Source organism: Pseudophryne corroboree, chromosome 8 (genome assembly GCF_028390025.1).
Source record: "Pseudophryne corroboree isolate aPseCor3 chromosome 8, aPseCor3.hap2, whole genome shotgun sequence".
Classification (NCBI taxonomy): domain Eukaryota; kingdom Metazoa; phylum Chordata; class Amphibia; order Anura; family Myobatrachidae; genus Pseudophryne; species Pseudophryne corroboree.
In genome coordinates, this window is record NC_086451.1 from 396372938 (window position 1) to 396399866 (window position 26929).

Consider the following 26929-nt stretch of genomic DNA (forward strand, 5'->3'; position numbering starts at 1 on the left):
ACAGGATAGCGTACCCCTAAACCACACACACACACACACGGCAAAACCTGTAAAATTAATTTGTATAATAACCCTTTTATTTGGAGCTATTATATCAATACTAGGTGATTCATCCCGCACTGCGGACACTCTTCACATTGTCGTAAGCAGCAGCGTATTCCACTGTGACTGCCTCCTCACTGGAATGAATGATGGACAGGACACTACCACTGGTCTGCACAACACAGCACCACTTTAAACAGCTTCACTGGATAAATGACAGCAGAGAACACCAACACTGTGACTGGCTGGACTGATGCAGCACAATACACTGACTACACTGGACTGTTCTACACAACACAACACAGAACCACTTTATACAGCTACACTGGATATATGGCAGCAGAGAACACCAACACTGTGACTGGCTGGACTGATGCAGCACAATACACTGACTACACTGGACTGGTCTGAACAACACAGCACCACTTTATACAGCTACACTGGATATATGGCAGCAGAAAACACCAACACTATGACTGGCTGGACTGATGCAGCACAATACACTGAGTGACTACACTGGACTGAGCAGCACAACACTTGCCACCCCACTTTCCCGCCCCCACACAGACAATGAACACTGAGGACACGTCCTCTATACACTCTCCGAGACTGGAGTGAAAATGGCCGTGACGCATGGCTCCTTATATGGAATCCAAATCCCGTGAGAACCCGACAGCGGGATGATGACATTTTGCCGCGTTCGGGTTTCGAGTCAGGCAGGAAAACCCAAGCCTGACTCGGATCCGGGCTTGAGACGTGAAGTTCGGTAGGGTTCGGTTCTTTGAGAACCGAACCCGCTCATCTCTACATTTAACCAGATGCGAGCACAGCAGTGCGAAATCTTTGCATGCATTAGTCAATTCTGCCGAGTAATCTTGGAACAGAAATATGTTGTTCCCTTCCCAAACAAGTTCACAACATTTTCTCTATTCGCTCCAGAACGCCTCCTTATGCAGGAAGTTCAGGCATGTAAAAAGAACTACATATGATCTTGCTCCAGCGTGGGTGCGTAGCGGTCCCACTCTGTGTGATTGTTATATTACGAGGTCTGAGCAGGAGTCTGTAATTCGAAATAAGATGGGAAGTGAATTTTTGAAAAAGTTCAGCAATGCCGGCCCTTTAAGAGTTTTGGGGAGCCCCACCACCCTCAAATTCTGTCTCTGCGATCTGTTCTCAAGGTCATCTAATTTTTTTAATATTTGAGAATGAATGCAGTCCTGTTTAACTCGGATCACCTTGAGTGCTGCCATATCGGAGAATAACTCTCCCACTCTCTGTTTATTTACTTTCACTTTCTGTGCTAGTTGGTTCAACTGCTCTGTAATGCTGGCTGTTGTTGTAGCAAGGGACCTATAGCCTTTCTGATTGCTACTATCATATCCCCATATGTAACTGGTGTGTCTGGGGAAGGAATATCTCTATTTGGGGAATAACTAGTGGTGTTTCTGCTCACCTGAGGTGTCTGGTGAGGAGAAAGGAGCAGATTCAGCCTCAATAGCAGTGCTTGCAGTGTCTGGTGCCATCTTGGATTTCTGCCCACCTTGCTGGGACTTCTGTTTGTTATTTTTTCCAGGCATCAAGGGAGAAAAATATCTCTCCATGTGAGGTAGGATCTCTGGGTGGTGTTTCGGGGGGTCCCGGGGCCATAATGGAGGCTGTAAAACAGCCTTGAAATGCTATTTAGAGCTGGTGGCAGCAGAGCAGCTCCAGAGTGCAGCCTAACATCTCAGAGGCAGAGCAGGAAGTCCTAAACTTGTCCTGTTTAGTAAAACTATACTGATTGAATTGCCTTAGCTGTTCTTAATAACATTTAGTCAATGACTTTTGAAAATTTCAAAATATCATCTAATGTTCTGGTATAAATATACAGTAGAAAATACTGTATTATGTATATTACTCAGATTGTACTCACTGTACAAAGGACAGCACATGGAGACAAAACTTAACATTACAGTTTATAAATAACAAAAGTAGAGTACAGTTTACCCTTTCTATGAATTAAAGTATAGTTACTACTGACACTGGTAACAATTTAGTAAAACTTAATTAATGTTTTTTTAAGTACTGTGCCATTACTTAGAACATTTAATCAGAAACTAATTACAATCCATATAATATACCTCACCATTGAAATAACAGCAAAACATTTCCTTTGGTAACATGACATGCTTCTACATGAAATGGGACTTTTAATATAAGAAAATAATTTGTTCATGATGGGGAATTCTCAAATGTATCTAAGCAATGTTGCATTGACTGATGGCCATTTACAAAGCTCTCTTGATGTGCACATCAAAATACCTTACTTTTCAACTGGTGGTCCTAAATGGCCGTTCTATCTGAAACCAAAAATTCATGGCTACCCTCTGCAGCCTAGATGAACTTAGTTATGGAAATCTTCCAAGGGTGCAGTGTGTTTTACTATAAACACCCTACTCTAACAAAATACTACTGATTGCTTGTGTATGCTTTTGTTACCAATTTACTTCACAAACCCATCTGCTTGCAGACTGCATGGAACACTTCTGCAGATTGAATCCTCTGGTGTAACCAAATCTTATTCAGAACTGTACAGAGGAAGTTTACCACTGTGTGGATGACTGTTATACATGTCATCATGGCTCTGTTAAAGAATAGTAATCTAGCTACATCTGACATGTTTTAGGCTATGGAGATTCTACAGGCTTGAGCCGCTAAGAGCAGATTGAAGAGCTAGTACTCAGAGGATGTAAGAATTCAGACTGAGACACAATGGCGGTATTTAAATGATACATCATGCCCAATATCCTTTCTGAAGTGATCCCCGTTATCGCACATATTGTGCCCATAGTAATCAGGTCTAGCTGTGATTATTGAATATGATGCCACAAGCTTGGCACACTTATCTTTGGGCAGTTTCGCCCATTCCTCTTTGTAGCACCTCTCAAACTTCATCAGGTTGGATGGGAAGCATCGTTGCATAGCTATTTACAGATCTCTTCAGAGATGTTCATTCAGTTTCAAGTCTGTGCTTTAGCTGGGCCACTCATGGAAATTCACAGAGTCGTCCTGAAGCCACTCCTTTGATATCTTGGCTGTGTGTTTAGGGTCACTGTCCTGCTGAAAGATGAACCATCACCCCAGTATGAGGACAAGAGTTACAGGATCAGGTTTTCATCCGTGATGTCTCTGCTTGGGATCTGTATGATTTACCTACAATCAAAATAATGACAGTCAAAATACCAACAACTATTGAACGATGGTCAAAATACCGTCAAGGTGAAAATACAGACATGGTCAAATACCGACATTTAAAATGTCGACACGACCAAAATGCCGACGTTTAAAACGTTGACAAGTCAAAAAGTCAACACTTAAAATAATTGATGTGTATGTCGACATAGGTCAACATGGATACGGTATAGGTGTACTGCATCCCCTTGCATGGCTTGCTGCGCTCACCATGCTTCGGACACTATTATATTCTCCCTCCGCATTCACTGGGATGGTGAAGTATGAATAAGTCGGTTTCAATGAAAATATAATGAAAAACTCATGTCAATTTTTTGACCTGTCGACATTTTTAATGTCGGTATTTTGACAGTGTGACATTTTTATGTCAGTGTTTTGACTGTTGGGATTTTGATTGTAGGTAAATTGACTGCATCCCCTCTGCACATTGCTGCATTCATATTCCCCTCTATACTGACTAGTCTCCGAGTACCTGCCGCTGAAAAACATCCCCACAGCATGATTCTGCCACCACCAAGCTTTACTGTAGGGATGGTTTTGGCCTGGTGATGAGCACTGCCGGGTTTCCTACAAACATGATGCCTGGCATTTACACCAAAGAGTTTAATATTTGTCATATTAGACCAGAGAATTTTGTTTCTCATAGTCTGAGAGTCATTTAGGTGCATTCTGGCAAACTCCAGGCAGGCTGCCATGTGCTTTTTACAAAGGAGTGGCTTCTGTCTGGCCACTCTACCATACAGGCCTGATTGGTGGATTGCTGCAGAGACAGTCATTCTTCCAGAAGGTTCTCCTCTCTCACACAGAAGAATGCTGTATCTTTGAAAGAGTGACCATCGGGATCTTGGTCACCTCCTTGACTAGGGTGGTAATTCAGAGTTGATTGAAGATGTGCTAAATTTATCACATCTTCGATCAGTTACTCTGACATGTGGGGGATGCCCAGCATAGGGTTAATCCGCCCCTCATGTCAGGCTCTGCCCCCCCCCCCCCCCCGCACATGTACAAAAGCATCATATGGCGACAATGCATTTGCACCTGATGCTAGCGCAGCTCCTGCACCCTGGCAGGGAGCTACTGGCCATGTTTCGGGTCGCAGCGGCTGCGTGTGATATCATACAGCAGCCGCAGCCCGCCACCTCAATGATCCAGACACGCCTCCGTTGTCCAGACCGTGCCCCAAAAATGTTGTTCTAAAGCCGTTGGCACGCTCCCTCCTGCCCTGCGACTGCCTTTGCCTGTCAATCAGGCAGAGGCGATCGCAGCCAGTGAGATGCTGATAGCATCTCACTGGCTTCCCAGGGTGCGCATGCGTAGTACAGCTGCTTCGCATGGGCACCCCACACAGTAATTCATACTGTGATTACTGCTGCTGCAGTGATCCAGTCTGAATTACCCCAAGGTCCCTTCTCTACTGATCACTCAGTTTAGGCTGCCGGCTAGCTCTAGGAAGAGTCCTGGTGGTTCCGAACTTCTTCCATTTACGGATGATGGAGGTCACTGTGCTCATTGGGACCTTCAAAGCAGCAGATATTTATCTGTACCCTTCCCCAGATTGTGCCTCGAGACAATCCTGTCTCTTAGAAATGCACTGTCAAGCGGGAGACCTTATATAGACAGGGTTGTGTCTTTCCAAATCATGTCCAATCAATTGAATTTACCACAGGTGGTCTCCAATTAAGCTGTAGGAACATCTCAAGTATGTTCAGTGGAAACACGATGCACCTGAGCTAAATTTTGAGCTTCATGTCAAAGGCTGTGAATACTTATGTTCATTTGATTTTCACCAGGCCAGGGGCAGGATTTGGACAGGAACCTATTGTTGGACATCACTAAAATGACTTTAAAGGGAGAAGTCATAATCATGGGAGACTTTAATTTACCTGATGTAAATTGGGCGGGGTCTTTTGCAAGTTCAGCTACAAGTGGCAAATTTCTACATTCCTTACAGGGAGCATCTCTCAAGCAATTGGTGAGGGAACCACTCGCAAAGACTCAATATTAGATTTAATTCTTACAAATGGTGATAGGATATCCAACATATATGTGGGTGAGCACCTGGGATCCAGTGATCATCAAGCAGTATGGTTCAGTATAAAGACAGAATACAACTCCTGTCACACAAAAACAAAGTATTGGATTTTAGAAATGCTGACTTTGCAAAAATGGGGAGATGTTTAAGTGATTCACTGGTAGACTGGAGGAACTTGGAAGGAGTGCAGGAGAGGTGGGAAAAACTGAAAAGTGCAATACGAAGTGCAATAGACCTTTGTATCAAAAAGGTTAGGAAAAGTAACAGGAAAAGGAAGCCAGTGTGGTTCACAAAAGAAGTTTCAACTAGTGTGAAAGCAAAAATTATGGCTTTTAGGAAATACAAACAGACTCAAAATAATAACGACAAAGAGGTGTATCTTCACAGATGGAAGGATTCTAAGAAAGTGATCAGACGTGCAAAGGCAGAAGCAGAGGAGAAAATGGCCCAGTCAGTAGAGATGAGCGCCTGAAATTTTTCGGGTTTTGTGTTTTGGTTTTGGGTTCGGTTCCGCGGCCGTGTTTTGGGTTCGAACGCGTTTTGGCAAAACCTCACCGAATTATTTTTGTCGGATTCGGGTGTGTTTTGGATTCGGGTGTTTTTTTCCAAAAACACTAAAAAACAGCTTAAATCATAGAATTTGGGGGTCATTTTGATCCCAAAGTATTATTAACCTCAAAAACCATAATTTACACTCATTTTCAGTCTATTCTGAATACCTCACACCTCACAATATTATTTTTAGTCCTAAAATTTGCACCGAGGTCGCTGTGTGAGTAAGATAAGCGACCCTAGTGGCCGACACAAACACCGGGCCCATCTAGGAGTGGCACTGCAGTGTCACGCAGGATGTCCCTTCCAAAAAACCCTCCCCAAACAGCACATGACGCAAAGAAAAAAAGAGGCGCAATGAGGTAGCTGTGTGAGTAAGATTAGCGACCCTAGTGGCCGACACAAACACCGGGCCCATCTAGGAGTGGCACTGCAGTGTCACGCAGGATGGCCCTTCCAAAAAACCCTCCCCAAACAGCACATGACGCAAAGAAAAAAAGAGGCGCAATGAGGTAGCTGACTGTGTGAGTAAGATTAGCGACCCTAGTGGCCGACACAAACACCGGGCACATCTAGGAGTGGCACTGCAGTGTCACGCAGGATGTCCCTTCCAAAAAACCCTCCCCAAACAGCACATGACGCAAAGAAAAAAAGAGGCGCAATGAGGTAGCTGTGTGAGTAAGATTAGCGACCCTAGTGGCCGACACAAACACCGGGCCCATCTAGGAGTGGCACTGCAGTGTCACGCAGGATGTCCCTTCCAAAAAACCCTCCCCAATCAGCACATGATGCAAAGAAAAAGAAAAGAAAAAAGAGGTGCAAGATGGAATTATCCTTGGGCCCTCCCACCCACCCTTATGTTGTATAAACAAAACAGGACATGCACACTTTAACCAACCCATCATTTCAGTGACAGGGTCTGCCACACGACTGTGACTGATATGACGGGTTGGTTTGGACCCCCCCAAAAAAGAAGCAATTAATCTCTCCTTGCACAAACTGGCTCTACAGAGGCAAGATGTCCACCTCATCTTCACCCTCCGATATATCACCGTGTACATCCCCCTCCTCACAGATTATCAATTCGTCCCCACTGGAATCCACCATCTCAGCTCCCTGTGTACTTTGTGGAGGCAATTGCTGCTGGTCAATGTCTCCGCGGAGGAATTGATTATAATTCATTTTAATGAACATCATCTTCTCCACATTTTCTGGATGTAACCTCGTACGCCGATTGCTGACAAGGTGAGCGGCGGCACTAAACACTCTTTCGGAGTACACACTTGTGGGAGGGCAACTTAGGTAGAATAAAGCCAGTTTGTGCAAGGGCCTCCAAATTGCCTCTTTTTCCTGCCAGTATAAGTTCGGACTGTGTGACGTGCCTACTTGGATGCGGTCACTCATATAATCCTCCACCATTCTATCAATGTTGAGAGAATCATATGCAGTGACAGTAGACGACATGTCCGTAATCGTTGTCAGGTCCTTCAGTCCGGACCAGATGTCAGCATCAGCAGTCGCTCCAGACTGCCCTGCATCACCGCCAGCGGGTGGGCTCGGAATTCTGAGCCTTTTCCTCGCACCCCCAGTTGCGGGAGAATGTGAAGGAGGAGATGTTGACAGGTCGCGTTCCGCTTGACTTGACAATTTTGTCACCAGCAGGTCTTTCAACCCCAGCAGACCTGTGTCTGCCGGAAAGAGAGATCCAAGGTAGGCTTTAAATCTAGGATCGAGCACGGTGGCCAAAATGTAGTGCTCTGATTTCAACAGATTGACCACCCGTGAATCCTTGTTAAGCGAATTAAGGGCTGCATCCACAAGTCCCACATGCCTAGCGGAATCGCTCCGTGTTAGCTCCTTCTTCAATGCCTCCAGCTTCTTCTGCAAAAGCCTGATGAGGGGAATGACCTGACTCAGGCTGGCAGTGTCTGAACTGACTTCACGTGTGGCAAGTTCAAAGGGCATCAGAACCTTGCACAACGTTGAAATCATTCTCCACTGCACTTGAGACAGGTGCATTCCATCTCCTATATCGTGCTCAATTGTATAGGCTTGAATGGCCTTTTGCTGCTCCTCCAACCTCTGAAGCATATAGAGGGTTGAATTCCACCTCGTTACCACTTCTTGCTTCAGATGATGGCAGGGCAGGTTCAGTAGTTTTTGGTGGTGCTCCAGTCTTCTGTACGTGGTGCCTGAATGCCGAAAGTGTCCCGCAATTTTTCTGGCCACCGACAGCATCTCTTGCACGCCCCTGTCGTTTTTTAAAAAATTCTGCACCACCAAATTCAAGGTATGTGCAAAACATGGGACGTGCTGGAATTTGCCCATATTTAATGCACACACAATATTGCTGGCGTTGTCCGATGCCACAAATCCACAGGAGAGTCCAATTGGGGTAAGCTATTCCGCGATGATCTTCCTCAGTTGCCGTAAGAGGTTTTCAGCTGTGTGCGTATTCTGGAAAGCGGTGATACAAAGCATAGCCTGCCTAGGAAAGAGTTGGCGTTTGCGAGATGCTGCTACTGGTGCCGCCGCTGCTGTTCTTGCGGCGGGAGTCCATACATCTACCCAGTGGGCTGTCACAGTCATATAGTCCTGACCCTGCCCTGCTCCACTTGTCCACATGTCCGTGGTTAAGTGGACATTGGGTACAACTGCATTTTTTAGGACACTGGTGAGTCTTTTTCTGACGTCCGTGTACATTCTCGGTATCGCCTGCCTAGAGAAGTGGAACCTAGATGGTATTTGGTAACGGGGGCACACTGCCTCAATAAATTGTCTAGTTCCCTGTGAACTAACGGCGGATACCGGACGCACGTCTAACACCAACATAGTTGTCAAGGACTCAGTTATCCGCTTTGCAGTAGGATGACTGCTGTGATATTTCATCTTCCTCGCAAAGGACTGTTGAACAGTCAATTGCTTACTGGAAGTAGTACAAGTGGGCTTACGACTTCCCCTCTGGGATGACCATCGACTCCCAGCGGCAACAACAGCAGCGCCAGCAGCAGTAGGCGTTACACGCAAGGATGCATCGGAGGAATCCCAGGCAGGAGAGGACTCGTCAGACTTGCCAGTGACATGGCCTGCAGGACTATTGGCATTCCTGGGGAAGGAGGAAATTGACACTGAGGGAGTTGGTGGGGTGGTTTGCGTGAGCTTGGTTACAAGAGGAAGGGATTTACTGGTCAGTGGACTGCTTCCGCTGTCACCCAAAGTTTTTGAACTTGTCACTGACTTATTATGAATGCGCTGCAGGTGACGTATAAGGGAGGATGTTCCGAGGTGGTTAACGTCCTTACCCCTACTTATTACAGCTTGACCAAGGGAACACACGGCTTGACACCTGTTGTCCGCATTTCTGGTGAAATACCTCCACACCGAAGAGCTGATTTTTTTGGTATTTTCACCTGGCATGTCAACGGCCATATTCCTCCCACGGACAACAGGTGTCTCCCCGGGTGCCTGACTTAAACAAACCACCTCACCATCAGAATCCTCCTGGTCAATTTCCTCCCCAGCGCCAGCAACACCCATATCCTCCTCATCCTGGTGTACTTCAACACTGACATCTTCAATCTGACTATCAGGAACTGGACTGCGGGTGCTCCTTCCAGCACTTGCAGGGGGCATGCAAATAGTGGAAGGCGCATGCTCTTCACGTCCAGTGTTGGGAAGGTCAGGCATCGCAAACGACACAATTGGACTCTCCTTGTGGATTTGGGATTTCAAAGAACGCACAGTTCTTTGCGGTGCTTTTGCCAGCTTGAGTCTTTTCAGTTTTCTAGCGAGAGGCTGAGTGCTTCCATCCTCATGTGAAGCTGAACCACTAGCCATGAACATAGGCCAGGGCCTCAGCCGTTCCTTGCCACTCCGTGTGGTAAATGGCATATTGGCAAGTTTACGCTTCTCCTCCGACAATTTTATTTTAGGTTTTGGAGTCCTTTTTTTTCTGATATTTGGTGTTTTGGATTTGACATGCTCTGTACTATGACATTGGGCATCGGCCTTGGCAGACGACGTTGCTGGCATTTCATCGTCTCGGCCATGACTAGTGGCAGCAGCTTCAGCACGAGGTGGAAGTGGATCTTGATCTTTCCCTAATTTTGGAACCTCAACTTTTTTGTTCTCCATATTTTATAGGCAGAACTAAAAGGCACCTCAGGTAAACAATGGAGATGGATGGATTGGATACTAGTATACAATTATGGACGGACTGCCACGGTTAGGTGGTATAAAAAAACCACGGTTAGGTGGTATATAATACAATTATGGATGGACGGACTGCCTGCCGAGTGCCGACACAGAGGTAGCCACAGCCGTGAACTACCGCACTGTACACTGGTTGATAAAGAGATAGTAGTATACTCGTAACAACTAGTATGACGACGGTATAAAGAATGAAAAAAAAACCACGGTTAGGTGGTATATATTATAATACAATTATGGTTGGACGGACTGCCTGCCGAGTGCCGGCACAGAGGTAGCCACAGCCGTGAACTACCGCACTGTACACTGGTTGATAAAGAGATAGTAGTATACTCGTAACAACTAGTATGACTGACTATGACGGTATAAAGAATGAAAAAAAAACCACGGTTAGGTGGTATATATTATAATACAATTATGGATGGACGGACTGCCTGCCGACTGCCGACACAGAGGTAGCCACAGCCGTGAACTACCGCACTGTACACTGGTTGATAAAGAGATAGTAGTATACTCGTAACAACTAGTATGACACTATGACGGTATAAAGAATGAAAAAAAAACCACGGTTAGGTGGTATATATTATAATAATACAATTATGGATGGACGGACTGCCTGCCGAGTTCCGACACAGAGGTAGCCACAGCCGTGAACTACCGCACTGTACACTGGTTGATAAAGAGATAGTAGTATACTCGTAACAACTAGTATGACACTATGACGGTATAAAGAATGAAAAAAAAACCACGGTTAGGTGGTATATATTATAATACAATTATGGATGGACGGACTGCCTGCCGACTGCCGACACAGAGGTAGCCACAGCCGTGAACTACCGCACTGTACACTGGTTGATAAAGAGATAGTAGTATACTCGTAACAACTAGTATGACACTATGACGGTATAAAGAATGAAAAAAAAACCACGGTTAGGTGGTATATATTATAATACAATTATGGATGGACGGACTGCCTGCCGACTGCCGACACAGAGGTAGCCACAGCCGTGAACTACCGCACTGTACACTGGTTGATAAAGAGATAGTAGTATACTCGTAACAACTAGTATGACACTATGACGGTATAAAGAATGAAAAAAAAACCACGGTTAGGTGGTATATATTATAATACAATTATGGATGGACGGACTGCCTGCCGACTGCCGACACAGAGGTAGCCACAGCCGTGAACTACCGCACTGTACACTGGTTGATAAAGAGATAGTAGTATACTCGTAACAACTAGTATGACACTATGACGGTATAAAGAATGAAAAAAAAACCACGGTTAGGTGGTATATATTATAATAATACAATTATGGATGGACGGACTGCCTGCCGAGTTCCGACACAGAGGTAGCCACAGCCGTGAACTACCGCACTGTACACTGGTTGATAAAGAGATAGTAGTATACTCGTAACAACTAGTATGACACTATGACGGTATAAAGAATGAAAAAAAAACCACGGTTAGGTGGTATATATTATAATACAATTATGGATGGACGGACTGCCTGCCGACTGCCGACACAGAGGTAGCCACAGCCATGAACTACCGCACTGTACACTGGTTGATAAAGAGATAGTAGTATACTCGTAACAACTAGTATGACACTATGACGGTATAAAGAATGAAAAAAAAAACATGGTTAGGTGGTATATATTATAATACAATTATGGATGGACGGACTGCCTGCCGAGTGCCGACACAGAGGTAGCCACAGCCGTGAACTACCGCACTGTACACTGGTTGATAAAGAGATAGTAGTATACTCGTAACAACTAGTATGACTGACTATGACGGTATAAAGAATGAAAAAAAAACCACGGTTAGGTGGTATATATTATAATACAATTATGGATGGACGGACTGCCTGCCGACTGCCGACACAGAGGTAGCCACAGCCGTGAACTACCGCACTGTACACTGGTTGATAAAGAGATAGTAGTATACTCGTAACAACTAGTATGACACTATGACGGTATAAAGAATGAAAAAAAAACCACGGTTAGGTGGTATATATTATAATACAATTATGGATGGACGGACTGCCTGCCGACTGCCGACACAGAGGTAGCCACAGCCGTGAACTACCGCACTGTACACTGGTTGATAAAGAGATAGTAGTATACTCGTAACAACTAGTATGACTATGACGACGGTATAAAGAAAGAAAAAAAAATACCACGGTTAGGTGGTATATAATTATACAATTATGGATGGACGGACTGCCTGCCGAGTGCCGACTGCCGACACAGAGGTAGCCACAGCCGTGAACTACCGCACTGTACTGTGTCTGCTGCTAATATAGACTTGTTGATAAAGAGATAGTATACAACAATATACTACTATACTGGTGGTCAGGCACTGGTCACCACTAGTCACACTGGCAGTGGCACTCCTGCAGCAAAAGTGTGCACTGTTTAATTTTAAATTAATATAATATTATGTACTCCTGGCTCCTGCTATAACAACCTGCAGTGCTCCCCAGTCTCCCCCACAATTATTATAAGCTTTTATACATTGATGTGCAGCACACTGGGCTGAGCTGAGTGCACACAGACTGAGTCACACTGTGTGACTGCTGTGTATCGTTTTTTTCAGGCAGAGAACGGATATAGCAGAGAACGGATATATTAAATAAAAGTTAACTTAACAACAACTGCACTGTTCACTGTGGTAAACTCTGTCTGCACAATCTCTCTCTCTCTCTCTCTTCTAATCTATTCTAATGGAGAGGACGCCAGCCACGTCCTCTCCCTATCAATCTCAATGCACGTGTGAAAATGGCGGCGACGCGCGGCTCCTTATATAGAATCCGAGTCTCGCGAGAATCCGACAGCGTCATGATGACGTTCGGGCGCGCTCGGGTTAACCGAGCAAGGCGGGAAGATCCGAGTCGCTCGGACCCGTGAAAAAAAAAGTGAAGTTCGTGCGGGTTCGGATTCAAAGAAACCGAACCCGCTCATCTCTACCAGTCAGTAGATAAAGGGGGCAAAACCTTTTTTAAGTATATGAGTGAAAGGAGAAAATCAAATGGAGGAATAATAGGACTTAAGACAGAGAGTGAGCATTTGGTGGAGGGAGACAAGGCAATAGCAGATCACCTAAATAATTATTTTTGCTCAGTATTTACTACAGAAGAAAGGATGAGGCCACAGTTAAGTTGCAAGGACATTCATAAAAATAAGGTAGATGAAAGTACATTTACAGAGGAGAAGGACCTAACAGAACTTTCAAAACTAAAAGTGGATAAATGGGACCAGATGGAATACACCCAAGGATACTCATAGAGCTAAAAGATGTGCTGGTTACACCTTTAACAGATTATTTAACCAGTTACTAAATACAGGTGCCATTCCAGGGGACTGGAAAAGAGCAAATGTAGTTCCACTGCACAAAAGTGAAAGCAAGCAAGGAAGAAGCAAGTAACTACAGAGCAGTAAGCCTTACATCAGTAGTAGGGAAAGTAATGGAAAAACTATTAAAAGAAAGTTGTGGAATATCTTAAATCAAACAACTTACAGGATCCAAAGCAGCCTGGATTTACTGGTGGGAGATCATGCCAAACAAATCTTATTGACTTTTTTGACTCTGTGATGAAAATAATAGATCAAGTGGGAGCTGTAGATGTAGAATATCTAGACTTCAGTAAGGCATTTGACACTGTCCCACATCACAGACTGCTAAATAAACTTGAAAGCATCAAGGTGGATTATAAAATGGTTAAATGGATAAGAACCTGGTTGCAGGATAGGAAACAGACAGTTGTAGTAAATGGAGTGCAATCGATAGAGGGAACTGTTACCAGTGGAGTACCCCATGGATCTCTACTTGGTCCAGTTCTCTTTAATATCTTTGTTGATGACATTGCAAATGGTATTGAAGGGAAGGTATGCCTTTTTGCAGATGATACAAAGATATGCAACAGGGTAGACACACCAGGAGGGGTAAAACAAATGATTGATGACCTATGTAGGCTTGAGAGATGGTCAAGAACATAGCAACTACAGTTTAATGCTTAAAAATGCAAAGTCATACACTTGGGTCTCAAAAACCCAAAGGCTAAATATAGTATCAAGGGTACTATAATGGAAACTACTGAGGAAGAAAGGGATTTAGGGGTCACTATTTCAAGTGACTTGAAGGCAGGAAAGCAATGCAACAAAGCAATGAGAAAGGCAAGTCAGATGCTTGATTGCATAGGGAGTGGAATCAGTAGCAGGAAAAAATAAGTGATAATGCCACTGTATAGGTCATTGGCACGGCCCCATCTGGAATACTGTGTCAAATTCTGGAGACCATATCTCCAGAAGGATATAAATACATTAGCGAGTGTACAAAGAAGGGCAACTAAAATGGTGCATGGTCTACATCACAAAACTTACCCGGAAAGGCTAAAAGATCTTAACATATGTAGTTTGGAGGAGAGAAGAGAAAGGGGAGACATGATAGAAACTTTCAAATATATCAATGGTATTAACAAAGTTCAGGAGGGAAACATTCTTCAAAGGAAGAGAAGTATTAGAACTCGAGGACATACACTAAGACTGGAGGGGGGAGGTTCAGAGGAAATTTAAGGAAAAATTACTTCACAGAAAGGGTAGTGGATAAGTGGAATAGCCTCCCATTAGAGGTGGTAGTGGCTAAGACTGTAGAGCAATTTAAACATGCTTGTGATAGGCATATGAATATCCTTACAAAGAATTAAGGTTCAAAAAGGGTTGAGATTGCCTAAAGGATAAAAAAAAGGGGCAGACTAGATGGGCCAAGTGGTTCTTATCTGTGGTCAAATTCTATGTTTCTATGATTAATTTTTAAATTTTAATACATTTTCAAAAATCTCAAAAAAAGTTTTTTCACATTGTCATTAGGGGGTATTGTGTGTAGAAGCCTTATTCTCCTCCCCCCTCCCCCTTTTTGATTCCATCACGTCGAGTACACCTAGAGAGATGAATGGCCTTTCTGTTTCACCTGCTGCACTATGTCTGAAGTAAAAATAGGGACGTGGAACGTGGGAGGATTCAACTCACCGGCTAAGAGGAGAAAGGTACCTCTTTATCTTAATAAGCAGAATGTCGACATTGCTTTATTACAGGAAACCCATCTGATCCCCTTGGAAGTGACCAAGCTAGCTATGTTGGGTTGGCCAGTGGCAGCCTCCAGCCCTTATTCCTCCAGAGCCCGGGGGGTGGTGATTCTGATTAAGCGGCATATACCCCATACTGTGTCCCGGACTGTCCACGACCCGGGCGGCCGTTATGTTATCGCATCCCTGACAGTGAAGGGTAAACCACTGATTCTTGGGAACATATATGCCCCTACAACATACTCAAAATCTTTCTTCCAAAAATTGGTTGGTCTGTTCACCCCTTACTTAGATATGCCCATTATCATTGGTGGGGATTTCAATCTGGTATCATCCCTGTTTCTAGATAAATCCGGCACCCCCCCTTCCACTCACCCTTTACCCAAACTGGGAATTCCCTTACTTTCAGACCACCTCCAATTAGTTGATATTTGGCAGGCTCATCATCCTACTGACAGGGACTATACATGCATGTCGGCCGCACACTCTACCCTCTCACGTATAGATTACCTGCTCATCTCTCGATCCCTATTCTCCTCTGTAACGGACTCCTCTATAGCACCGATTGTCATCTTGGATCACGCTGTTGTGACGGCTACCCTAACTCTGGACTCCTCTACCCCCACACCTAGATTATGGAAGTTTCCCTCATACTTAGCCAAATCTCCTGATCTCTGCTTATGTTTGGAGTCGGCCTTGATGGATTTTGTTCAACTCAACGGATCTCACTTTGATTCAGATCCGATGTTATTTTGGATGACCGCAAAGACGGTTCTTAGAGGTGACATCATCTCCTTCGTGGCACATTCCAAATGGCAATACACCTCCAAATATTTATCACTTCAGTCAGCTCTTACCCTTAGTTTTCAACAATATAAAAGATGTCCGTCCTCTAACAATAGACAATCTTATCTACAATCCAAAACACACTTTGAAGAATATATGGGATCTATGGGTGACCGCCACATGTTCTCGGTCAACTACCAATTCCATAGGTTCGGAAACAAAACCGGGAAACTACACACCAATCTCCTCAAAGGCATCCGTTCATCCGCTGTGATTCATCCTCTCCGCAAAGCCCCTGACGTGTTTACTACCTCCGATTTAGAGTTCGCTGATGTCCTTGGTGCATTTTATAGTTGTCTGTACTGTGACCCGCTTCCTTCACCCCCGTCTTCCTTGCCTGGTTCTCACACTGATGCTTCATTTTGGGAATCCATCCACCCTCCTTGATTGCCCCCTAGTGATGCTGAATTGCTCATGGCACCCATATCTCTCTCTGAAGTGGAAAAGGCCATACACCATACTAAGTCTGACAAGGCCCCGGGCCCTGATGGCTTTAGTGGGGACTTTTATAAGGTCCTACTTCCCCATGTCAGTCCGATCCTGGTCAATGCCCTTAATTCTATGATGTCCTCACTTATAACCCCAGCCCATTTTAATTCTGCTACTCTCAAATTCTTGCCTAAGCCAGACAGGGATCTGTCACTACCAGAATCTTACCACCCTATATCTATATTAAATTTATACTACAAATTACTTACAAAAATACTAGCTGATAGACTGAAACCTCTTATGCCCCTTTTGGTCCACCCGGATCAATCGGGTTTTATATCTGGGCTCCACTCCGAAATTAACATTTGCCGAGTTCTTTCTGCCATTTCTGTTTCTGATGCCTCTCCCCTAGCCTCTAACTTGTTGCTTTCACTAGATGCCGAGAAGGCATTTGATCATGTGGACTGGCAACATCTATTCCTTACCTTGGATAGATTTGGGTTCCCCCCCTCATTTCATTTCCTTGATCAAATGCCTTTATTATAATGCTAAACCGCAAATTTCCTGCAATGGTCTTTTATCAGCTCCCTTCGAAATTAAAAAAGGCACCAGGCAGGGATGTCCCTTGTCACCTCTCTTATTTGCCCTGGCCCTAGAACCCCTAGCCATTGCCCTCAGATCCTCCCCCACTTTCACCGGAATAAAAATTGGTAACAAGGAATTAAAGGTGTCACTATTTGCTGGCGACATGCTATTATTTGTATCTGACCCCAAGCGCTCTATCCCTGCTATTTTGGAATTGATCCACTCTTTTGGCACCATTGCGGGCTACCGCATTAATATTTCTGAAACGGAGCTACATTGTTTAGGTAACACGTACACTGCTTTAGCCCCTTTCCTCTCCTCCCTTCCATTTCGCTCCTCTAACACCTCCATTAAATATCTGGGGATTCACATACCATCTACTCTTTCACGACTCTACTCTCTAAACTTTTCACCTGTCATTGCTAGGATCTCTGTCCTACTCCTAGGATGGAAACTTTTCCCGATATCCCTTCTGGGCCGAATTGCTGCTATACAAAGTATAATATTCCACAAAATCTTTTATGTGATGCAAAAACTACCAGTTTCATTGAATAGGTATGATTTGGGGGCTTTGCGGAGGATGATGAATTACTTTTTGTGGATGGGGAAGAAACCTAAAATTGCCCTTTACAAACTTATAGGCCTTCGTAAAGTGGGGGGCGTGGGTTTACCAGACCTCCCCTCTTATTCTCACTCAATAATGTTTCGATATGTTACTGACTGGTTAACTGACAAAACTACATTTACAGATATAAGTGTCGATGAGGCCCTTTTTTACCCCTTTTCCCCAGCCGCTTTGTTCCTAACACCACCTGCTCTCCTTCCCCCTCAGGTAAAGACACATATTTTATTTAAGGACATATTTCTGTCATGGCGATGGGTTAACAAATGGTTAAATAGGAACCCGTTATATGCTGCTTCTATTCCATTATGGGGTAACCCAGCTTTCCCACCTTCTATTTCTAATGCCCTGTTCCGGCTCTGGAGGGATAGGGGACTGTCCGACTCTACCAAGGTCTTCGACCCGGGTGGTAATTTTGCTCAGTTTGCTGACCTCGTAGCCTCCTATGAGCTTCCACACACCCATTTCTTTATGTACCTCCAAATGAGACATTACCTTTCTTCTCTTATCTGGTCTACCTCCTCACGAACCTCCTCTCCGCTCACTGATCCATTGAAGCCTCTGATGGTGCTCAGCGCACAGAAAAGGTATCACATTAGTTTATCATACTCTCTCCTTACTACATGTAGCTCGGAGAAATGATGGGAAGGTGTCAGAAGGTCTTGGGATGTAGACCTGAAATATTCCATTCAACCAGACCAGATGACTAATCACTTTATTCAGGCCTTGAAGAAGCTCCAATCATCTTATTTACAGGAGGTTCATATTAGAACACTCCACAGAGCCTACATCTCACCAGCACAATATGCTCATTTCAACCCGACTAACTCTGCTGAATGTATTAAATGCCATTGTGCTATCGCTTCCTTTCTTCACTGCATGTGGGATTGCCCGCATATACACCTTCTGGTACAAGCTTCTTAATTATATTAAGCACATTTTCAAATTTTTACCTATCCTCGACCCCCCTTGCCTGCTTACTGGCAGACTTTAAGAGCTGGAATCTTGGCCTGAATAGATATGCCTTTACCCCGTTACTGACAGTTATAGTTACAGTTGCAAAGAAAATAATTCTAACACATTGGTTAGCGCGCACCTCCCCATCACTCTCCGAAGTACACCAAAAGATGTTGCAACTCATGTATTTCAACAGGAGATCTGCTTTGTCTAATGTCATCACTGGAGCGGTCACATTCCATAAGAAATGGGTCTTGTTCATACTCTCTCTCGATCCAGCGACCCAAAACTCCATATTTACACTATTTGACCGTACCGAGTACTCTCTCCATAAAAATATCTCCCTCACCTCCACATAAACCACTCTCAGCTGTCGTTTTACCACTTATGTTTGTTGACAATCTGTGATGCTTGCCCTCTCTCTCATACCTTCCTATTTCTTCCCTCCCTATCTTCCCCTTGTCTGTGTTTTGGTTTCCCCCACTTCCCTGTTTATTTGTTCAGGATGTATTTTAGATATCACTTATGTAAAGGTATACTTTATTAATGACCCCACTGTTGGCCCAATGTATGTAGCAGTTGAAGTCCTGATGGACCTATCTCATTGTGTGGGACCTTCTGGGGTATTTCCGCTAGTCACTTTGTGATATTGATATCTTATTCTGGATTGTATGTAATATTTATCTATTCAAAATCTAATAAACAGAATTTACAAAAAAAAATACTGTATTTACTGTAGGTTTTTAGTTTGCACCAAAACAAACAAGTCAATCAGAAATGGTTGGTTGTTTGGTTGGTTGGTTGGTTGGTTGGTTGGTTGGTTGGTTGGTTGGTTGGTTGGTTGGTACAAAAATAGATGGAAAATTGACAAACATGGTAGTGCAGCAAGTTGGTTAAATCTATTTGATTTAACCAATTTTTCCATTTTCCAATATTCGTTCATTTGCTCCTGTATGTTACCAGATTTTGTTGTTCTTTAGAATAACATCTACATGTGCAGTAAAGCACCAGTTATTTCATACAAATAACTGTTTATATATACAGTATAATAGAGAACTGTTGGGGTTTACATTTTTACATTGATTTTATTCTTTTATTCCATTCCATCTCTTTGTCCTTTATTATGCCAATCCAAAATGTATACCCAAATATATTGTAGCAATAGCCTTTGGGGTCTACATGGTATACTTACTGTTAGAGCTTCTGAAGTACTCCACAAGTTGTTGTGCTTCTTCCTGGAGGGGTTCTTCTATGCTCTTTTTACCCATGCCAAAACCCTTAAGGGTCAGGAAGGAGAACTGTCTCAGCTGCTTCCAGGCCTCTCCATTGATTAGTGTCAACCCTAAATATCAGAATATTGATATAAGTACAGGTTGCTGGTCAAAGCTCATTAGCAAATACAGAGGTCAGAGTTTAAATGAATCTTCTGCCCAAAACATTAGGGCCTGATCCGAAGGTGGATTCAACGCTGATGCCAGACAGAGTGAAATTATTTTTTGCTGCTGCACATGCATGAAAGTCACACCACGCATGCGTCTCGATTGTGTCTGTACAGTTGCCATTTCAGGGGCACACATGGAGAAGTGTACTGCAAATGTAGTGAGTGTTCCTGGCCAGTTACAAGGAGGTGGATTAGCTCTCACACAGAGAAGGTGTTTGCTTACAAAAATGCTCAAGTGCTCATATAGGAGGCCATACACTAATGGAGAAACTGTATCTGCTGTAGGGCTGGCAAAAATATCAATGGTGCAGCCAATGGTGTGTTTAAAGATGCACCAATCTGTGTTTCAGGACCTCAGTGGGCATCTCAGTCCTTGTACCTTTCTAAACATGGATTTACATCAGGTAAGGGCTTTGTAGTGATGTTTGAATGGAGTTACAGATGTGGACGACTACAGTATGTCTGACTCAGAATCAGCACCTTAAAGAGCATAAACAAACAATATAGGCATCATCTTGATAAAAACACAATGTACATATTAGCTTCAGCAACATGTCAGTCATTGAAATAGGTAGGTAGCTAAAGACAGCTAGGTACCAGAAGAACTGCAGGAGCTGATACCTTTTGGCAGTACACGTGTAGTCATGATTGGGCTTCACAAGGGTAGAAGCAATCAAGGATATAGGATTTAATTTTGAAGACAAGTTAGTCAAGACTAGAGCACTAATCTAAAGGCTAGTAATACAAAATGATCCAGTTGTGAGGGACCAGTGAGAGCAAATTGCACAGAAACCAACATACAAGGATATTCCTTGTAAATATAAAGATGTAAGAAAGGTGGAAAGTAAGGACTGCATGGGGAGAGTGTCTACTTAAATCCAATGGTGTAGGCTGTGCAAAGCTGTTTGGCTGTGCATTTATTTTCGAAGCGTGCATTTTTATCAAAGCGTGATAAAATTGACACATAAGAGCAGCGTTCCATCAGCGTTCATTCGAAGTGAAAAAGAAGGAAAACAGAAGCACCCCAATCTAACAAAACAAAGAAACCAGCGGAACTAATAATAAATGTGAGTTACTTACTCTTCAGATCACTCACTTCCTGATTGTTGCATCTGAATAAATAGCACAGAACTACCTTACTTGGACATTTCACAAACCATCCATTTCACCAACAAATGCTTGTATCTGTATTCTTGTAATTTTGTTTTTAATGCACAGCTGCACCAATGCAATCTTACCTACAAACACTTAAAAAAATCTAACAATTATCATTGCTTCTTAAACCTCACAATCTTAATTTCTTACGGTCCAAATACATTTCAACACCCACTTTATGCACACCTCTGATTAATTTCATACTAAATCTACACCCATTGAGCCTACACTGCTTTTCTCATCTGCATTTCTGCAATTCTTCGGCTCTGAATCCCTTACAGCCTCCACTCCTACTTCCACTTTCCCTCAACCTATTTACCTACTAAACACTATGTCAAGGCTTTCTTATACTCCCCACATCACTCAGTGTCTACCTAATCATGTGTCTTTATCCTTCCCCACTAGTCTCCTACATCTCCTCCTCCCTCCCCTCCTCTGTCTCCCCTCCATCTCTCTGTATTCTTTCCGCTCCTTTCCTGTTACCCCACTTTCACTCACGTCTGCCCCATGGTCCTGCTACCCCACAACTCAGCCCTGCTCCATCCCTCCCTTCCCTGTCACCTCCCCACACCCCCATCCACATAACACTGACCTCCCTCCCTGCCCACCTCCTGCAGTTTCCCCTCCTAGCTCAGGCACCCGCACCATCACCATTCTATCATCATCCCTGCCCTCAAAGTTAATCTATCCTTATCGCTACAGCAACCCGATAATCTCATTCACTCCCACAAACTCATACCCCCTATCCTGTGCCCTCTGGAATGCCAGATCTGTTTGTAACAAACTGGTCCCCACTCATGACCTTTTCATTTCCAACTCCCTACACCTACTAGCCATTAGTGAAACGTAGATTACGTCCTCTTACACTACTTCTCCTGCTGCTCTCAATGCTGGGGGCCTTGCATTCACACACACACCCCGACCTGGGGGTCGCCATGGGGATGGTGTTGGGGTTCTTTTACCTTCTAGTTACTCCTACCAACTCATACCACCAGAACCATCCCTTACATGCTCTACATTTGAGGTCCATACTATACGCCTCTTCCAACCAGTCCATCTTAGAGTAGCTGTCATTTACCGCCCCCCCCTGGCGTTGCTTCCAAATTCATCGACAACTTTGCATCCTGGCTTCCTCACTTCCTCTCTTCTGACATTCCCTCCATTATCCTAGACAATTTCAACATCGCTATTGACATCCCCACACAATCCCCTACCTCTAAACTCCTTAACCCCACCTCTTCACTCGGTCTCTCCCAGTGGACCTTCTCACCCTCCCATGTGAATGGGAGCTCACTGGATCTGGTCTTCACTCACCGCTGTGATATTTCTGATTTTTTCAATTCCCCATTTCCCCTCTCTGACCACCACCTGCTCTCCTTTAGCCTATCTCTCGCGACTTCCCCATCTCTAACTCCCAAGGCTACCATCACTAAGTGTAACATTCCTTTCCTCCCTATTTGACTTACTTCTCTCTCCTATTCTCTCTCTCTCTCATGCCCTGAACAAGCCACTTCCATATACAATGCATCCCTTACTTCTGCTCTTGACTCTGTTGCTCCACCAACCACTATTCACCCTCGCAAATTAACACCTCAACCCTGGCACACCAAATGCACCAGATATCTGCAAAAATTCTCACATACTTCTGAGCGACACTGGAGGAAATCACACTCTAAGGCAGACTTTCTCCATTTCAAACTTATGCTCTTATCCTTCAGTGCTGCCCTTTCTCCTGCTAAACAGTCATACTTCAAGAACCTCATCTCCTCTCAGTCTTCCAACCCCCGACGCCTCTTTGCCACTCTCAACTCACTCCTCTGCCCACCTCCACCTTGTCTCCCTTCCTCACTCTCTGCTCTTGACTTTGCCACTTACTTCACATCCAAAATTGACTCCATACGTAAGGACATCACATCACACCAGACAATCAGTAACCAGCTTTCTCTCATCCCTTACCACCCCTCCCAACCCTCCGACCAACTCTGACATCTTTCTCCCATGCATCTGGACAGGAAGTCATGGCCCTCATTCGTTCCTGTCCCCTCACCACCTCCCCACTTGACCCTATCCCATCCCGCCTCCTCCGCTACCTCTCTCCTTCTGCTTGTTCCCATCTTTCCCACCTTCTCAATCTCTCCCTCTCATCAGGCACTGTCCCCTCTTCCTTCAAGCATGCACTCATCTCTCCTATTGTTAAAAAACCTACCCTTGATCCAAACACTCTATCCAACTACCGACCCATCTCTCTCCTCCCTTTTGCCTCCAAACTCCTTGAGTGTATTGTCTACAACCGTCTTACTTCCTTTCTTTCCTCACACTCACTACTTGACCCATTTTAGTCTGGCTTCCGTCCTCTCCGCTCCACTGAAACTGCCCTTACAAAAGTATGCAATGACCTCCATGCTGCTAAATCTAAGGGACACTACTCTCTACTTATTCTACTTGATGTCTCTGCTGCTTTTGACACTTTGGACCATCCTCTCCTACTGCAAATTCTTCACTCCATTGGTCTGCGTGACACTGCCTCTCTTGGCTGTCTTCCTACCTCTCTGACCATTCATTCTCTGTCTCCTCTCATGACTCCACCTCCCCCTCACTTCTACTAACTGTAGGTGTACCCCAAGGTTCTGTCCTTGGTCCTCTTCTCTTCTCTCTCTATACATCCTCACTAGGTAAGCTCATTAGTTCTTTTGGTTTCCAATATCATCTCTATGCTGATGACACCCAAATCTATCTTTCCTCTCCAGACTTCTCCCCTGCTCTCCTCACTCGTATCTACAACTGTCTCTCTGCTACCTTTTCCTGGATGTCCCAGGGCTTTCTTAAACTTAACATGTCTAAGACCGAGCTGATCATCTTCCCTCCCTCCCGCATAACCTCACCTCCTACAATCTCACTATCTATTGATGGCACTACTATCTCCTCTTGCCCCCAAGTGTGCTGTCTTGGACTAATCCTTGACTCCTCTCTCTCCTTCAAACCACACATTCAGCACATCTCACAAACCTGCCGTTTTAATCCAAAAAAATATTTCCAGGATCAGACCCTTTCTGACCCAAGATGCTACTAAGACTCTTATCCATTAACTGGTCATCTCCAGACTGGACTACTGTAATCTCCTCCTGACTGGCATTCCTGAAAAACACCTCTCACCACTCCAATCTATCCTCAATGCTGCTGCCTGGCTCATTTTCTTCACCAAACGCACTAGGTCTACCTCTCCTCTCTTACTAGACCTTCACTTGCTCCTCTTCCCTTTCAGAATCCATTTCAAGCTTCTCACACTAGCTTACAAATCCCTCACCCACTCCTCTCCCATCTACATCTCTGATCTTATCTCCCTTTACACTTCCACCCGTCCTCTTTGCTCTGCTAATGCACAATGACTTTCCTGCCTACGGATTACTTCCTCCCACTCCTACCTCCAAGATTTTTCACGTGCTGCTCCAGTTCTCTGGAATTCCCCACCTCTCCCCCTCAGACTCTTCACCTCTCTACAAAACTTCAAACGGGCTCTCAAGACCCACTTCTTCACCAAACCCAGCCATATCTCTTCCTAACCCTCTGTTCCACATTCTCTATGTACCCCATCTGTGTCACCCCTGTCTGTCTACCCCTGCCCTTTAGATTGTAAGCTCTCACAAGCAGGGCCCTCTTCCCTCATGTGCTTATCCTTTGTCTTACTTTAATAATCTTCAACTGTACCACATCCAGCAGTCTTCTACCACCTGATACTTATTCCAGTGTCATCTGCTGATGTAACTATGTTTATTTACCCTGTACTTGTCCTATACTGTCATCAACTGTAAGTTGCTATTTTCCTGTTTGAGTATTTATGTACTCTGTAATTGGGCGCTGCGGAACCCTTGTGGCACCATATAAATAAAGGATAATAATAATAATAATAATAATAATAATAATAAGGATGGACTCACTGGAGAAAATGCATAGATGGGGATCCATAAAGGACAATACTAAACAAGTGAAGTTGTGAAAGGGCGGAGAGTATGAATGGAGATTTTAGTTTTACCTTTAGATAGAAGAGGAATTATCTATGCAAAAATATTCATAAAACCATAACAAATTATGATTCAAGAACAAGCTGGTAAGAGTGAAAGGTATACTATAAACATTGTTTACACTATAGGTATTATTTCTGCTTCATGAACAATAATCTTCTGTCCAGATTAGTTTTGGAGAAGATAATTAATTTAGGTTCAGCTAAATTGATTTTGAGGTTGTGGTAGGCCGTTAATTTGAAGATTGCAATAAAACCTTTTTCAGATAGTTAATTAATTTAAAGAAATATTTGTCAGAAATTTAGATTTTAATTGATACTTAAAATAATAATAATAATAATTATTAAAGATGTGCGGCGAGCACTTTTCATGTTTTATGTTTTGGTTTTGGATCTGGATCCTCGCTCGTGTTTTTGATCTGGATTGGTTTTGCCAAAACCACCCTTTTGGGTTTTGGTTTTAGATCTGGATGATTTTAGCAAAAAACGCAAAAACAGCTAAAATCACAGAATTTGCAGATAATATTGATCGTACAGTATTATTAACCTCAATAACATTCATTTCCACTAATTTCCAGTCTATTCTGAACACCTCACACCATTCTTTTTAGGCCAAAAGGTTGCACCGAGGTCGCTGGATGACTAAGCTAAGCGACCCAAGTGGGCGGCACAAACACCTGGCCCATCTAGGAGTGGCACTGCAGTGGCAGACAGGATGGCAGATTTAAAAAAATAGGCCCCAAACAGCACATGATGCAAAGAAGAAAAATAGGTGCAATGAGGTAGCTGGATGGCTAAGCTAAGCAACACAAGTATGTGGCACAAACACCTGGCCCATCTAGGAGTGAGACTGCAGTGTCAGACATGATGGCACTTAATAAAACTAGTCCCCAAACAGCACATGATGCAAAAAAGAAAAAGAGGTGCACCAAGGTCGCTGGATGGCTAAGTTAAGCAACACAATTGTGCGGCACAAACATCTGGCCCATCTAGGAGTGGCACTGCAGTTGCAGACAGGATGACACTTAAAAAAACTAGTCCCCAAACAGCACATGATGCAAAGAAGAAAAAGAGGTGCACCAAGTTAAATGGATGGCAAAGCTAAGCGACACAAATGTGAGGCACAATCACCTGGCCCATCTAGGAGTGGCACTGCAGTGTCAGACAGGTTGGCACTTAAAAAAACTAGACCCCAAACAGCACATCGTGCAAAGAAGTAAAAGAGGTGCAATGAGGTAGCTGTATGACTAAGCTAAGCGATACAAGTGTGCATCACAAACACCTGGCCCATCTAGGAGAGGCACTGCAGTGGCAGACAGGATGGCAGATTTAAAAAAAACTAGTTCCCAAATAGCACATGATGCAAAGAAGAAAAAGAGGTGCACCGAGGTAGCTGGATGGCTAAGCTAAGGGACACAAGTATGCAGTACAAACACCTGGCCCATCTAGGAGTGGCACTGCAGTGTCAGACAGGATGGCACTTAAAAAACTAGTCCCCAAACAGCACATGATGCAAAGAAGAAAAAGAGGTGCACCAAGGTCGCTGGATGGCTAAGCTAAGCAACACAAGTGTGCGGCACAAACACCTGGCCCATCTAGGAGTGGCATGCAGTGGCTGAATGTCGAAAGTGGCCCGCAATTTTTTGGGCCACCGACAGGATCTCCTGCACGCCGCTGTCATTTCTGAAAACATTATGCACCACCAAATTAATTGTATGTG

The 26929-nt window shown here is 44.0% G+C and overlaps 1 protein-coding gene across 1 annotated transcript in view; it reads right to left on the reverse strand.

The window, feature by feature from the left end:
- Positions 1 to 2560: 2560 nt before the first annotated feature.
- LOC134949880 (cytochrome P450 2C5-like) overlaps positions 2561 to 26929 on the reverse strand; it is a 32017-nt gene continuing 7648 nt past the window's right edge. Inside the window, exons 3-4 of the mRNA XM_063938579.1 lie at positions 19788 to 19937; positions 2561 to 3234 (exon numbers count right to left, since the gene is read on the reverse strand). Of these exons, the coding sequence (XP_063794649.1) occupies positions 3188 to 3234; positions 19788 to 19937 (197 nt within the window). The 3' untranslated portion in view covers positions 2561 to 3187. The remainder of the gene's footprint in view (positions 3235 to 19787; positions 19938 to 26929) is intronic.